Raw genomic sequence first — 15,852 nt, forward strand, 5'->3', positions numbered from 1 at the left:
GGTAACAAATTCTTGTTTATTGAATGCAATAGGGTAAACAAGTTCTTGGAAACTTTAAGTATGCATCTCTATAATGGAGTGGCAAATTCACCCTGGCCTATCTACGTGAAAACATCATAATAACCATCCAAATACAAACATGCCAATATCAAATTCGACCCATTTTTATTATCATAAATCACTTGTACATATGCCAACTATATATATTACTTAAATTTCCATTGGGATATAAACGTAGAATGAGGTAACCTACAGCAAGGACTTTACCCACCAAAGTCTATACAAACTCTAGCCAAATTGTGAGGCAAGTGTAAAGAACCATAGAGGTAGATTCAAGCCCCAAGAAGGTTGAAGCACTGAGATGCAAATATCAAGAAAATTGAAGGTTAAGCTATGCTTCTTTAAGCTTGGATCAGTGTATCAGCAAACTTGTTCTTGTTGCATAAGACTACTTAAGGACTCTTTCTTTGGTATTCAAGGTTCAACATTTGAATAGTTCACATTGCAAGAAACCACAACTTTCCAAAAAGTTAGATATTCTAAAGGTTTGTTTTGAAGTAGCTTGAAATTTTTTGTTGATGATTTGGTGTAGAATCTTTTAAACCCTTCTAGATGATTGTAAGATTTGTAAAATATCACTTTGGGTCTAATTTTGCAAGTACAAAAATTCAAGCAACATTATCAATAAGAACTAATTAGTGATGGCTGACTACAGCTCTAATGGACCCGAACAACTAATTATAGTGAAGACTGACTACACAGCTCTAATGGACCCGAACAACTAATTATAGTGATGAACGCGTAAAGCCCAAACGGCTCAGCATCCAAAATGATTTTCAATTAGGGATTTCATAAAATATGGCTCCCGGTAAAAAATATCATCAGCAGCCCATATCAAGTCAGAGAGAACACCTATCTAATCACGTATTTCATGAGTCAAAAAGAAAGAATCAGTTACCCTTGAACTAAAGGACCACCATGTGTCGACCTTCAAGCTTTGTAGCAGCCACTATGATCCTGCCGTGCCAATCAAGTATTTTCCAGGGATTGGTATATAACCGTTGCACACCAAATAAGTATTTTTTTAAATCGCACGCATTTGAAATGTAAAGAACCAGATATTTTAGAATCAGATTTAGCATTATGCATATTAAATGCTCTATTTTTTTGCATATGGTAGGCCTACACATTGTTTGACAAATTGCAATAAAGAAATCAAAACTCCTAAAAGCGCACAAAATGGTGATTGTCCCATGCAAAAAATGATAACGTAAAGCAGGTCCACAGGTTTTTGACATAGTGCAACGATAAAATCTAATCTCTTTCACGAATTGGTCAAATGACGCTTTAAATCAAAGATTATGAGCTTTTAGAACTGACTGCCTAGGAAATGTCATCTCATGATATACAGAATTTGGGCCTGCTGACACAATCTTGATTATTTTTTATATTGATATAACTGGTAGGCGTAATGCCAAGTCAACCTTGTGGCAGTCTTGTTGCAATGGAATTGGGATATCGGTTATTCATATAAAAATAGAGAATAACTGAGATCTCATGCCAGTTGTTACTATGTCCAAATAGATATATACCCGTAAAATAGGGTGGAATAAAAAATCACGACTTGTGACTCAAGATGCAGTTACATATGATCACGACTTGTGACTCAAGATGCAGTTACATATGCTCAAATAAACTAGCTTAAAAAGATTTCAGAGAATTTAAGAAAATATGAGGGGCAAACGAAAATCCTAACTTGCTTAAAAAGATTTCAGCGAATTTAAGAAAATATGAGAGGCAAACGAAAATCCTAACTAACTTGTTAAGCTTTATCCACATCCTCCTAGACTAAATAAGCCCATCTAATTTTTTACGTTTTATCCACATCATCCTAAGCCTATATAAGCCTATCTAACTTTCTAAGCTTTAACCACATCCTCCTAACCTAACTAAGCATATCTCGCTCATTAAGCTTTGTCCGCATCCTCTAAACAAAATTTCTATCATATTCCTTCCACATCTTTTAAAAAACACTTGGACAGTACCCGCACCTGAGTTAACATACTACTGATAGATTCTTAATTATTGAACTTTGCTAAGCCTAAGGAAAAAATATTTACCGATCAAAACATAAATGCATTTCAATAGACAGTTCACGTTAAGATTGTAAGTACCATTATTTTTACACGGCTTTAAACTTTCCAGCAGGTAGAATGCTATGCCAGTGAAACTAGTTATTTGATCGCTTGAATTTAAGAAATCACCAGCATATAAATTAAAAGCAATTGCACTTGCAGTAATGAGTATTCAGTTATTGGCCCACACCCAATGATATTTGCACTTGCACTAACCATATTGTCAGAAAACTTGGACCCAATTCACTGTTCTTGGAAATATACTCAATGCTGAATGACGACATTAAGAAATTACCAGCTTCTAATATGCTACTGACAAACAAGAGCTTACACAAATTTCAAGCCTCTTAATAAATGCTGCCAGACAGGAATTTAAAGAATTAGCAACATCTTATGTAATAGTTTAAAAAGAGAAGATCAATGCAAACCAAGTAGAAGGCAGACCCCAAAACATTGCAATTGTGCTAATTCAGAACCCAATTCACTACATTCATGCCAAGCTAGATTAAAAATGTATTGTGCGATACTTCAATAGTAAAATAGCATCATGCTTCAGATCGACGTAACATCTTCCACTAAAAACCATAGTTAAACACAGTAATTCTTTTAAACATCACTTGCAATGAGTAAAAGCCATCAAAGATCATTATTGAGGGCTATAAAATGCAATATCTTATTATTATAAATTATGAGAAAAATTAAATACACGGCCAACTTGACCATATTATCATCTGATGAAACAAACAAAAAACGAATTTTTCCCTGCCATTCTAATCAAAACAGATTACATGTTTATGTGCATAGAATTTTCATTCCTAAAATACCTGATGAAACTATCCCTAGAACCCTAGAACCATGCAAGAAAATGCAAGTGGCGACAAATTTCTTCAAATAAACTTCACAAAGAAAAATCTAAGAACTACAGCATAAGTCAAAAAACAAATTCTCAAAAACAGGAGAGAATGTAGAAAAGATGGAAGATTTTCAAGGTGAAGAAGAAAACATACGAGAAACTAACTGATTTGAAAGAAAGTTACTTGTTTCAAAAGACTAACACAAAAAAAAGGGAAAATAAGTCATGCCAGTTAAAAGATAATAGTAGTAAGTGTGGAGCTCAAATCCTTTAATACAGATTGTTTTTGGGCCATTTGCAAATTGCAAATGCCGGGCGGGTTATCATCGAGAAAGTCAAACCATACAAACCAAAACCATCAAAGAAAAATATGGCTACAGATGTTGCAAATTTACAAATGAAGCCAAGGCAAAGTCACACACATGATGATTGATTATACATTGCTGCCACAGCACTAGATAAAGCTTTCAGCATTCCAAAATATATTGGAGGGATAGAAAAAGTCCACAAAAGATAAACAAAAAATTGAGTTGCGCAAGTAAAGCAACACCTATGAAAAATATGAAAAGTGAAGCAACAAGAGATGTGAGAAACATAGCCAAAATAGCAACCATTAGAAAATGCAACCAAAGCTTAATGCAATTTTTAGACCCCCAGCCTATTGTTAGTCATATTTTAGCATCTACTACTGGCCTATTTAAGTAATGTGCCAAGAGAGTCTACATTGGTTAAGCCTCCAAAACCTGAAAAAGAAAACAAAACTATTAGTTTCCTTTATAGTCCAACAAATTCAACACTTAAATTAATTAAATGTACTGACAATGAAAAATGTTCATCTCACCATTTATGTTGTTTCCACAGCTTCTACAGCCTCTAGCTTTAACTTTTTGTTTGCTTCTGATGTATTTCCATCCAACGCTGGAGCAAACCTAAAAGCAACAGAAGAATCATAATAATTCTCCACTATTTTGCAAGAAATCCCTTGAGTGAGCTTATGTAGTTTTACTTTTAGCAAAATAGAATGGTCTAATCAAAAAATTCTGATCTTAATCAGAGAAAACAAGGTACAATCATTTCCACGGAACTGCAGTTGAAACACACTTTCTACCTTGCAGCCCTTGCTTTTCTCTTGTTGTCCTCCGAAGAGTCTGATTTTGCATCGAGTCCAAATCTAGCTAGACGGGCTTTTTTCTTTGCTTCATCATCAGCAGCAGAACGTGGAGAAAGTCCAAATCTGTCACAAACGCACAAGCCCCTGCTATCAGAATAAAACCCATCTAACCAAGAAAAGATGTACACATAATATAAGCACACAGAATCGACCAGGCAATTAACCGGTCAGATGTTAAATATCAAAAAAAAAACACACGAAAGATTAGGGAAAGAACAAACCTCTCAGCTCTGGCTTTCCTTCTCTCTTCCTCTGATAATTTAGTGTCCCCTAAACTTGGTGAGTTAGGCTTTAGACTGCCATTTTGTGACTCACTGAATCTGCTCAAAATTGAACCATACCAAAGGTGGTTGTTAGAGAATGCTATTTATTTACATATTGCATCACAAAATTTACATTGAACTGACCAATTTGAAGTACCTGAAATAGAAATACAAAAACCTGCAAAGTAGATGATATAACATAGTATGGTTAACCTACCCAGTGATGACCTAATGCAATCGACTAAAACCACAAAATTAGTAACACTGTTGTAGCATTGAAGAGATTAATTCTAGTTTTTTTTATTTTAGAGAAATGAATTGGGAAAGACTGATTTCCTAAATACAATGTATTAATAGTTTAATAGACCTATGAATTTTAAACATGTATAAAATTCCCTGCTAAACTTCCAGTCCCACTTACAAGTTATATTCTGTAGCACTTACCAATTGTAGGCATTATTTTTCCACGACATTTTAAGAAACTAAAGATATAGAAAAACAGTTAGTCTTATTAGAATAGTACTAAATAAAATACAGATGGCATTATAATATACATAAAATTCAATCACAATCTAAGACAAGAAGAAGATGAAATGGCATGCAATTCCCTTTATTCAGTGAAGCTGACCTTTGCTTGTACTACAAAATAAAACAACAATTTGAAAGATGATAGACTGCTAGCAGTTTGTTGTATGATTATAAAGGCAAGCTGATTTGTAACCATGCGCAGGCATAGCTTGCCACTAATAATGTAGCAGAACCTAAGCACATTGTTTTCAATCATCACACTTCTCAACATCTTCAAGGAAGCTTGATACGGTGATCAATTAGTTGCAAAAGCAGTAAGCCAAAAAATGGCAACTTCAAGGCTTTCCAGGAAAAGCCGATTTCCATTTTGTAACAGTTTACCAGTTTAGAGTTAAAGCAATGCTTATGCATAGATAACAGTACTGCATATCACATGGCATGCATAGGAGTAACTGCATCTTCCAAATACAGCACTTAAATATTTTATCAGCTTGAAGTGCAAGGATCTGCCCAGAGCATCAGCAATAAAAGACTGACTATACAGTAATAAGTGAGAGCTTGGGGAATGGAAAAATTTTAATCTAAGATCCTTGCACCATGTTAAGAAGCAGTTTAGACTTCTAAATTTGGGTCTGCAAATTGTGTTTATACCTCTGCAACCCAAAAATACTTTAATTGCTCAAACCAAGTATATATATTCTGCTTTCTACCTTACCTAGAAATCAACTGGTGAGTTAATTTTGCCTTCTTATGATGCCCAAGCTTTATGAGTTATGACAGATTGTAACACTGTAGTAAGCTTTATCACAGTAAATTCAGCTTTGACAATTGGGAAACATCTGCAGTCCCACAGTTGTTGAATGCTTTAGTTCTGCACTAATCTCAAATTTTCTTTTAGATAGCAGACTAATTTTGTATTCTCTTGTAGATAGCAAATAGTCTTCGTCATATATAAGCTTAAACATAATGGCAGGGAATAGTTATATAGGCTCTTTTCAACTTTGGTGGAGCCCTGTGACGATACTATTTTGATGGACTGCAATGTTTATTGGTTATGCACAAAAGGAGTTTCTAGACAACACTTAAGATTTTTCAGCAAGTGCAATTAGTAGTTGCATGGTCAGAATTGCCAACCTATGCTTGCATCATCCCATCTTGCATCAAACATGGAGATTATAGTAGCATATAATCTTGCAGCAGCTGAGACATTCTCGGATGCAACTTGTAAAACTGTAATATTGGAGAGTATACTATAGATAAACCATCCAACTCCAGCCACCTCTTCTGTGCCTTGTTCTTGGTGGGATTAAAGAAAATCAATTAAGTTATAATGCATTCTATGTGCATGTTCTATTGACAGCTTTTATAACCTTTTTGGCATCCTTGTGGCTCCTCATGACACTAAAGATAAAAAATGGCATCTTTGTAGCTTCTTGTGACACACTTAAGATAAAAGTCCAGCAACTTCTGGAATCGCCAGGTTAAATCATTCAGCTTCCTTAAAAGGATAATCAATGGTGCATTCCCATTTGAAGCCATTGGCTCTAGAACTCTTCTTTATTTGTTTACTTTTAGTTTTTTTATGTTTATAAATGAGATATTAGGACAGAACCTTTAATTAACAGCTTCATTCTAGCTTTTGTCAATTTTGGAGGTTTAAAATTTAAACAAAGCATGGAGATACATCAAAAATTTAATTGAAAGGGACTGATGTAGCAGTGTCTGCCATGATAGGCACACGTACGACTAAGGACTTACAGATGGCATAGAATTGTTTTGAGACTTTTGACAGAATGCCCCAATGAACTGAGGCTTCATGCTCTGCATATCTAGTTGTATATGCACAAATTGGGCTTAGGTTTGCCATTAATGACCATCTGACTGATGCCACATGTTTTCTTAATGGAAGTTCATGTTGTGTCAATATAAACCTAAGAATATTTAAGCAAATATAACTAGTAGGTGAAAATCCATATTCATCAATAATTTACAGCATCATCCAGGTTTGTATTATCTAACTCGGAACTTTGGAACATGGATGGGCATCATGAAAAATTTAAGTGGTTAATTAGCAGCTAACCCTGCATAGATAGCAGGAGACTCGTACCCTGACCCTTGGTACTTGTTTCTCATATGAGAAATATGTCCCCATCTCAGAGACCCAGATGTGAATGTGTCAAACATTAAAATACCTCATAAAAAGTTTCATTGCATCTCTATACATCTCCTTGAAGGATACCTTAAAAATGGGAAACTTGCAATAGAAGTTTCTCAAAGATCATACAAACTACACTAGATTTTCTTAAAGACCTGATATGTGGTTGACAAATGCTAAGAGAACTAAAAAAGTGCGCCATTTGACTTGTAAATTATTTCTCTTTTTTATTTTTAACAAAAACATTTACAAGTTTGTGTAGAAGAAAATTTTCTTATACAATCCCAAAGAGGTAATAGTAAGAAGAGAAACAATAATAAGGCTTAGGATGTGTGCATGCATTGAAGTTTTATCAATTGATAGAAAATAGTGATCTCCAGGGACCCTAATACAATGTTTTAAAAATAATGGCATTACTCTCCTAGTCTTTGGCTGCGATCTCTCATGACTATGATTTAAGATAATTTTTTATATCATGATGACAAATATCAAATATCAATATAATTAAGTCTTTGATTTTGTTGAAATCTAATTCAACACTTTAAAATGTTATTTTTTATTTTTAATATTTTAGTATTTACATTTTTTACAGTTGAATGTCCATTATTTGAATTTTTTTTCTAAATTTTTATTTTTGTTCTTGCAAAATCCAAGTACCCATCTCCAACTTGTTTGAAAATAGTTTAACAATACCCATCCCTGGTAACTGTGAGCTAAGAAAAACAGATAAAAATAAATCCAACTATTCATATAGTATTGAACGCCAGGCAAATACGCTCTTGATCATTTGTTAAGGTCTTTCTTGCTTTACTAGCACAGCAACAGCCCTATTGTTAAGCCTCACTGTCAGATCAAAAACAACAAAAAACAAAGAAAATAATAGAATACATTAAATACATTTATAAATACAATTCCAAATGGCATGAAAACAAATCTCTCAGGAAATAGACACTTGACCATTTGTGAGGGTCTTTCTTGCTCTGCTAGTGCAGCAACAGACCAATTGACAAGCCTAATAGCCCAATCAAAAACAACCAATTTCAAAGGAAATAATAAAATATATTAAATGCATCTTATAAATATGATGTCAAATGGCATGAAATCAAATCTCTTGAGAAGTTATGAAATAAGAGTACGAATATTAACTAAGATTTAATACAACTAAGATCTATTAGAGAATTAAAGTTAAAACTATAGTTATGTTACATGCCAGAGATTAAAATTGAAAAAAAAAATAGCATTCTAAGTAAAGCCCAAAAAATACAGATGCTTATATATACAAAAAAAAAGTATATTGCTCATAAAACATATAAAAAATGCTGATTTTATAAAGTTTAAAATATAACAGATTGAATACAACAAAAAAGCTGTTTGAGGATAAAACTAAAGTTACATTACATGCCTGAGATAAAATGGTTATAATAACCTAAGTAAACCCCAAAGAATAATGGTGGCTTTGATTAGGATCCCATGAGCTTCTATTTTCAACAAACTGGGGGTCTCGTGAAGAATTTTTTTCAGCTACGGGATTATTTGGAACCTTTTCCTGGAAAATAGTAACTTTAGGCCTGCATATTTGAGAGGGTGAAAAATGGGATGGGGCTGGAAATTGCCCCACCAGCTTAGGTATATTATTGCCACTTGTCAATCATCTATGTTTAGATTCACACCAAAAAAGATGAAACCCTCACACTCCAAAGGTAGACAAAATTTCACCCAGCTTGGACATAGAAGTAAATTTTATAAAATCGCCAGCTTCCTTCAATATAGGAGCTTAAACTTTTAAGCTGAACTGTACTACAAAATTCATGGGACTGCCAGCTTTAAAATATTCCCATAAAATCTCAGCAATTCCAGCTCTATTTTTAGAAGCCCCTCTCCAAAGTACGCCAGCCTTATTTTTAGAAAAAACAAAAACAAGTGTCTAAGCTGATGAAATATATTATAAGTGTAAATCTAAGTGTCAGTTTACACTAGATTCTAGATTAGTCTAAGAAAAAACCCTAAGAAAAAGTGCCCATTTATACAAAATAAGTGCATATGCTGATGAAATATTTTAATAAGAGTACTGATTTTACAAAGTTTAAAATATAACCAAGTAGTAAGATTGAATACAACAAAAGACCTGTCATAAAACTAAAGTTGCAATGCACATCTGAGATAAAACAGATATAACATTCTAAGTGAACCCTAAATCATATGGAAGCTTAATATATAAACGTGTATAAGCTGATGAAACATTCTAGATAAGGTGCGACCCTGGTGTAATGTCCCTACTTTGAAATATAATTTAATAATAAATAATAAAAAAATAAAAATACAAAAGAATAAATATAAAAATTAAAATTAATATATAAAAGAATATAATTAAATATAATTAAAATTTGATTAAAGCTGATGAAAGGTTGACTCCCTTAAATGTGAGATATAAAAGGGAGAAGAGAAACTCATTTGAGCGGGGAAGAATTTGAAAAATGACAGTGCAAATCTGATTTAAATAAGAAGTGCAGATCTGATTATGAAAGGTTGTGTCCCCTTTCAAAGGGCAGAAATAATGAAGAGTTGCACTCTTTCAAAAGGTGCTAATGGTGAAAGGGTGTCTCTTGCCAAAGGGCATGCATGATGAAGACGCGTGACCTCTCCCTCACATTGGGAGATATAAAGGAAAGGAACTAAAGCATCCAATAACATCACCACAGATTAATAAGATCAGAACTGTTATTAAGTTACAAGCAGTAATATCTTTGTCCTTGGTGGTATGCATGGGGATGAGCTGAGTATGTATGTTTAATATATGAAACCTGATAATGTTCTAAGCAGAATTAATAGTAATATTAGTATGGACTGCAATATGTATGACAGTCATACTTAATTTCATATATATTCATAATACATAAGAAATTAGTATACTTATAGTCTAAATCATGTTATTACTGACAGTATTTAAGAAGATGGGAATAAGATGTTCCAAAGAGGGGCAGTCTAAATCCAAGCAATAGGTTAAGTCCCATGATAGGGTTGTTGAAATTAAATAGCTAGTTCAAATTATTTGATGGCAAATATATATATTGTAATAACTTAAGTGATTACAATACTTGTAACTTGTAATAAAAAGGGCAGGACCTATTTGGGCAATTGATTTAACTTGTAAATTGTATATGGGTCCTGACCCATATGTAACTTGTAAATTCAAAATTATATCTTGGCACCAGAATATGCAAAAGGCCGACCAAGGTTTATTGTTGACATGAATTCATATATAAGTAAGATGATTTGAGGATCACAAATCATCAATCTCAAGCGAATACATATCTCTCTACCTTATGTGATCTGCTTCCAGATGCAATCATCATCATCAGCAAAAGGATATTCATCAAGTGTGAGCGAACTTCAGCAAATTGGTTTCTTGTTGAAGTGAATCTGATCTAGGAGTGCAAATCTGTCCTAGGGCATCCAAACCTCATATACTCTGCCGAATTTCTGTTCTTGTGGCTGGGCAAATTAGTATGGAATCTGAGCTGTGAATCTACCTCATATCTAGGCGAACTATTGATCATTCTGAGCTCCATTCCAGACCCGAATCTGATCACCATTGTGGAGCAGACTTGTGCCAATTATGGGCGACTATGCTGGGCGATATTGAGTTGTCTAACTCACTCATTTAGAGCAGCGATCATTCCTCTTCTGTGGTGCCGAAACCCTACTTGTGGGATCAGCGAATTAGAGCATGCACATCAGTGATTTAGATTGGGCAAAGCTCTGCCCTAGGTTGATGACTTAATCAGATAAGTGATCTGATCTTCATTGTACTTGTAATTTGCTCATGATTAAAGGATTTTGATCTGGACTTGATGCTGGGTTTTTCCTCCAAGAGGGAGGTTTTCTCAGGGTATTCTTGGTGTCTTGTCTCTTTTGTGTGATTGCTTTGTGTTATTTCTAAGTTATTCTAAATCTGATCACTAAAATCAACAAGGGTGAGGATCAGCAACCCATAAGCCTTGAGGGCATAGACCCAAGATAGGTAAGGGCTTGGATCTGTAAACTTTGAGGGAATCTATTGTATTTGGTCTCTAAGCGCTTTGGTAACATACATAGACCCTTCTCCCTTAAAACTGTAATATATCTATATTAAAAACTATGAATAATGAAATTAATCATCTAGTGAGGAAAATAAATAAGAACTTGTTAATAACTAATTGAAGAATATCAATCAATTTTAAAATATTGAAATAAATCAAGTAGGGGACATTACACCTGGAGAGCAATCTAAGCGTCAGTTTCCTCTAGGGTCTAGATTTCAACTGTGCTTCCCAGTGAAACCCAAGTCATGTAACAGAGGAACCATCCTTAAAAAAATACAAAGATAATATTATTCTTACCTGTAATGATGTTATAAAGAATTGCACATTATTCATGGAGCACAGACTGGACATTTCATAGGGATTGATAAACATTTTGATCAGCCATGTTACCAACAATTGGCTTAATGAAGATTGGTATTATGCATTTTACAAGACATTTTGGCAGAAGCCCAAACTGTAGTGAATTCTTTCATGGCTCACCCACACAAATCTACACATATTAAAGAGGATGTAAATAAAGAAACCAAATGTGTAGCTAAGTGAAGGGTCATGTTTCAAGCCTTCTAACAAAAGAGCAAAACCAGATGAAGATATGGTTTGAAGAAGGATAAAGTCTTTTAAGTTAAAACTTATCTGACCAAAACTAAATCAAAATAATCACATCTGACCAAAACTAACTCAAAATAATCACAACTATGGATTTTGAGAAAAAATCATGAAATCAATGAAGACTATAAAGTTCTCAGAAAGAAATGTGCCAGGGAGATAAGTCATGTTATATTTCAGACTATATGAATTGGCCCCACAAAGCTGTTATAAAAGAAGCAGCATTGAGGAATTTGTGGAAGAGAAAGGTAGGAATGAAAGACAGGCCATACTGCAAGAGCTGTTGCCAGAATTCTGATACAGCTACTGGTATGCAAAGTAAAACATTGGATGGAGGTGGTATCAGGAAAAGATTGAAGTGCTAACTAGAAAAGTGGAAAAGCTGATGCAGGAGGCCAAATATGCAGCAAATCATGCCGAGGATATTCACAGAGTGCAAAGCAAACCTACTCATAAATATGCCTTGCATGTGGATGGTATGTCAACAGAAGAAACATTTCACAAAAGTAATCATATTTATCAGCCAGTTTATCATGCCGCACGGCCATATCGTTTACTTTTAACTCCTGGTATCAGTTGGAACTTCAGGATTTATAGATAAAATAATTATTAAGTATATAATCTGGTAACTTGGTACACTCATAGCTCCATGGAGGTGACTTATGCGCATTTCACAAACTGAACCCTCAATTTTGTGATGTTAAAATATTAGTGTAAAAGTTTATTTTATGTGGTCAAAGAAGCCCTAAAATAAGCATTTAATTCATCCACAGGAAAAAATGGATGATTGCCTTTGCATATCATTTCTTTACTTAACAAGGCAACTAAACTAAACATGGTACATACAATTGACCAAGTGGTTCTGGAGGAATGGTAATGGTAGACACTCATAACGGCACACCCAGGTTCAAATTCCCACACTGCAATAAATGGCCCATCAGCCATGTGCTAAGGTTGTATAAATTGAAGTGAAACAAACATGGACTAAGGACTTGGTCTTATTTGAGATCTAATGACTTTTTGAAAGCTTACACACCAAAATGAGTACCATTTATCTAGAAAAGCAGAAGAACGAACTTACCAAATATTTCCATAAGAAAACATGGAATGCAAAGAATCCTTAACCATATCGTTAAACATATAGATTTTTCTTAAAGCACCTGGCAAGCTTCAAAATTGAAGTAAAAAAAGATCAAAATATCAGTTGTTCAGACCTATAAAAGTAAATTTGACCTCAGGAAAAGTCAAATCATTTGTGAGTTACAAGCCCTGTGAAATAACAAGTCCGCAAGGCTAAATGCACCAAAAAAACGTTCCAAAATATTACACAAAAGATAACACTTAATTAACCCTTGGGTGAGTATGTAAAAAGATGACCTTCATAAAACTCCAATTTTTGAGAGAAAATTTACTTCAGACTCTCTCTGTGCAAAGTCCAGTTTTCTCTTAGCTAGTTGTTAAGTTCAAACCAAATATTAACAAAAATTTGAACCATATGTAAGGTATAATAGATGATTCATTTCAATATCACAGGGGATGTGTAATATGCTAGGCTACAGCCTGGATATCACCCTTAGCTTTTACTACAGAAGACCTCAATTTCATTCTAAAGTGCAGATTCAAGATGTAAATCCCCACATCGAATAAGATAACCTCGTGGTTAAAGCATTTGAGCCTTTCTAACTGAACTCCAGCCTAAGTTCTCGTGACCCTTGATAAAGTGTTAAAATTTGGATAAAATAATATACATTCTCTCTGAATGGGATGAGCTCGAGTGGTAAAAGCATTCAAACTCTCATTACAAAGCCATAGGTTTGGATCTGTTTGATGCATAGTAAAAAATGTTGAATATGAACGAAATACTGTAAATTTCGTCATACAATGGGATGAGTTCTCATTATAGACACAGTGGAATTTTCATAATGAAGCCCCAGATTCAAATCCCAGTGTAACAGGATAAAAGTGTTAAAATTTCATAAAATATTGTTAATAACCTTGTTGAGAGGGCTAAATCCAAGAGGAATAATGATCTCCCATCCTTGCCATAACAGTGTCCGCACTTTAAATATAGAACAGAAGTTGGTCAAATATAGAACCCGATTGAGAAGACACACAGTACCTTGCAAAGAACACAAGTCCAAGTGCAGGTGAATTTGACAGAACGAAATTCGTGACATCGAAGCCGAAGCTAGACCCAAAAGGGAAGATTTTTCCAAGTCAAAGATAAAAATAATATAACGAAAACCCTCAGAGTATAAAAGCGGAAAACTTACCAAATCAACGAAAAAATAAAAGCGTGAGGCCGCTCACTTATAATGAAATGCATGTGTTTCCGAATGGTGAGCCGAAAAAGTTAAGGTGGACATTTCCTTAAAATTGAAACCCTAAAATGAACTGAGCTGCAAATTAAAAGTAAAGAAACATTTTGCAATTTTTTGTTACCTCGCAGCTCTTGACCTACGCTTCTCCTCCTCCGTCAACTGCAACGCCAAACCAAACCTCTCTGCACGACGATGCTTCTTTTGCAAATCCGTCAAGGCCTCCGCAGTGCTCGTTGTAACACCACCATTATCTTTCCGGTCATTTGACGATTTCTCCACCGCAGCCGGCTCCACAAATTTAGCGGGCTCAGACTTATCAGGACTCGTAATGCTTCCACATGAATCTTCTTCTTTTGCATTTGCAGTGCATTCGCGTTCCTGTTCCTCCTTACCTGATGCATCATTACAATTTACTTGTACGTCTTCTGACGGAGGCGTGGATTCTGCTAATTGCGGCTTCGGGGGCTTGGTTGCGCCATTTTCCGACGGAGAAGAGGACTTATCCAGCCTTTCAAGCAAGGCAGGCCTTAAACCAGCGGTGCTCAGACCCTTTCTAGAAAGTTCGTCTCGCAGCTCTTGCACCTTCATTTTCTTCCACTCTTTTGGGACATCCACTGCATTTTCCTCTCTCACCATTGCCGCTAAAATTACAGTAACAGGGCGCCTAATTGTCAAAGAAACTATCTGCTGTAAACTCTGGAGCCCTGTTAAGAACCAAGAAAAACCCTATAACATGCATGCGAGAGAGGGAGAGTTAAAACGTTTTAATAAAGAAGAAGGCGATAAACAAAGAGTCAAGCCCGTCTGTTGGTTGCTCCTTTGGCCGCGTTAAATGCCCCAAAAATATTGGAGATGCTCGGAGTACGTGTATCAGTAAATTAAGATAGTTCTCTTTTTATTATCTTTTTATGCTGTTTTCCCCCAAGGCCACTAATTTTGAAAACAAGTTCCATGGTGCAATGGGCTCAATTTAGCGCATCCTACAGTAGAACGACTTAAGGTATTCACTGGCCAAGGGATTTAGACTGGGGTTTTGGTTTTTTTTTTTTGGTTTTTTTTTTTTATGAATAGGCTTTTTCTATTAATAAGAAATATTAATTAGACTGGGTTTTATGGATTTGGTTTTAAAAAAAATATGGGGTATTAGAATTTTTAAGGAATATTTTAAAGTTTTCAAAGTTGATGGTTCTAAATTTAGGGTAAGTTTTTCTTAGTTATTTAGGGAAGGGTATCAATATTCATTATAGCAAATTTCACACACTCACAAATTCTAAACATTACAATGGATTTTGACAATTTTTTTGTTGTTTCTGCATGTAACTTAACTATTTTGACAAAAATTTTGAAGTCTCCGCATGTAACTTAACTACTTATAGCTATTGCTTTGTCTTCTAGGTAGTAACGATGCATGTGGGATCTATTATGCATGCAATGGTCAAAAGGTACACATTTCAAAGTGTGTAACCGTGCACTTAATATTGTCAATACTTGCACAAATGCCCCAAGAGTACCAACAAAGGTGCACAAATGGGCCAATCATGGTCCAAAAATACTAAAAAATGAGAAGTTATTGGTACATGTGAAATTTATTAATGGGCTTTTAGTTATTTGTGTTTTGGTTTTTTTTAAGTTAGTAATTGGGGGGTTGGGTGTGGAAGGAATGAAAGGTTATGGGAACATGAATGATAAATGGTGCTCTTCCCCTAGCTTATTTTGGGTGTTCAAATTTTTTTGCTAG

The 15,852-nt window shown here is 34.7% G+C and overlaps 1 protein-coding gene across 1 annotated transcript; it reads right to left on the reverse strand.

Moving 5' to 3' along the window:
• Positions 1-2,796: 2,796 nt before the first annotated feature.
• LOC131071588 (uncharacterized protein C31H12.03c) lies at positions 2,797-15,081 on the reverse strand. The gene is made up of 5 exons (XM_058007490.2): positions 14,236-15,081; positions 4,381-4,479; positions 4,097-4,222; positions 3,830-3,917; positions 2,797-3,731 (listed from the first exon to the last, which is right to left on the reverse strand). Exons 1-4 carry the CDS (start codon positions 14,748-14,750, stop codon positions 3,833-3,835), a joined length of 825 nt encoding a protein of 274 aa, XP_057863473.1. The 5' UTR covers positions 14,751-15,081; the 3' UTR covers positions 2,797-3,731; positions 3,830-3,832.
• Between the last annotated feature and the right edge of the window lie 771 nt (positions 15,082-15,852).

Source organism: Cryptomeria japonica, chromosome 11, assembly GCF_030272615.1.
Source record: "Cryptomeria japonica chromosome 11, Sugi_1.0, whole genome shotgun sequence".
Classification (NCBI taxonomy): domain Eukaryota; kingdom Viridiplantae; phylum Streptophyta; class Pinopsida; order Cupressales; family Cupressaceae; genus Cryptomeria; species Cryptomeria japonica.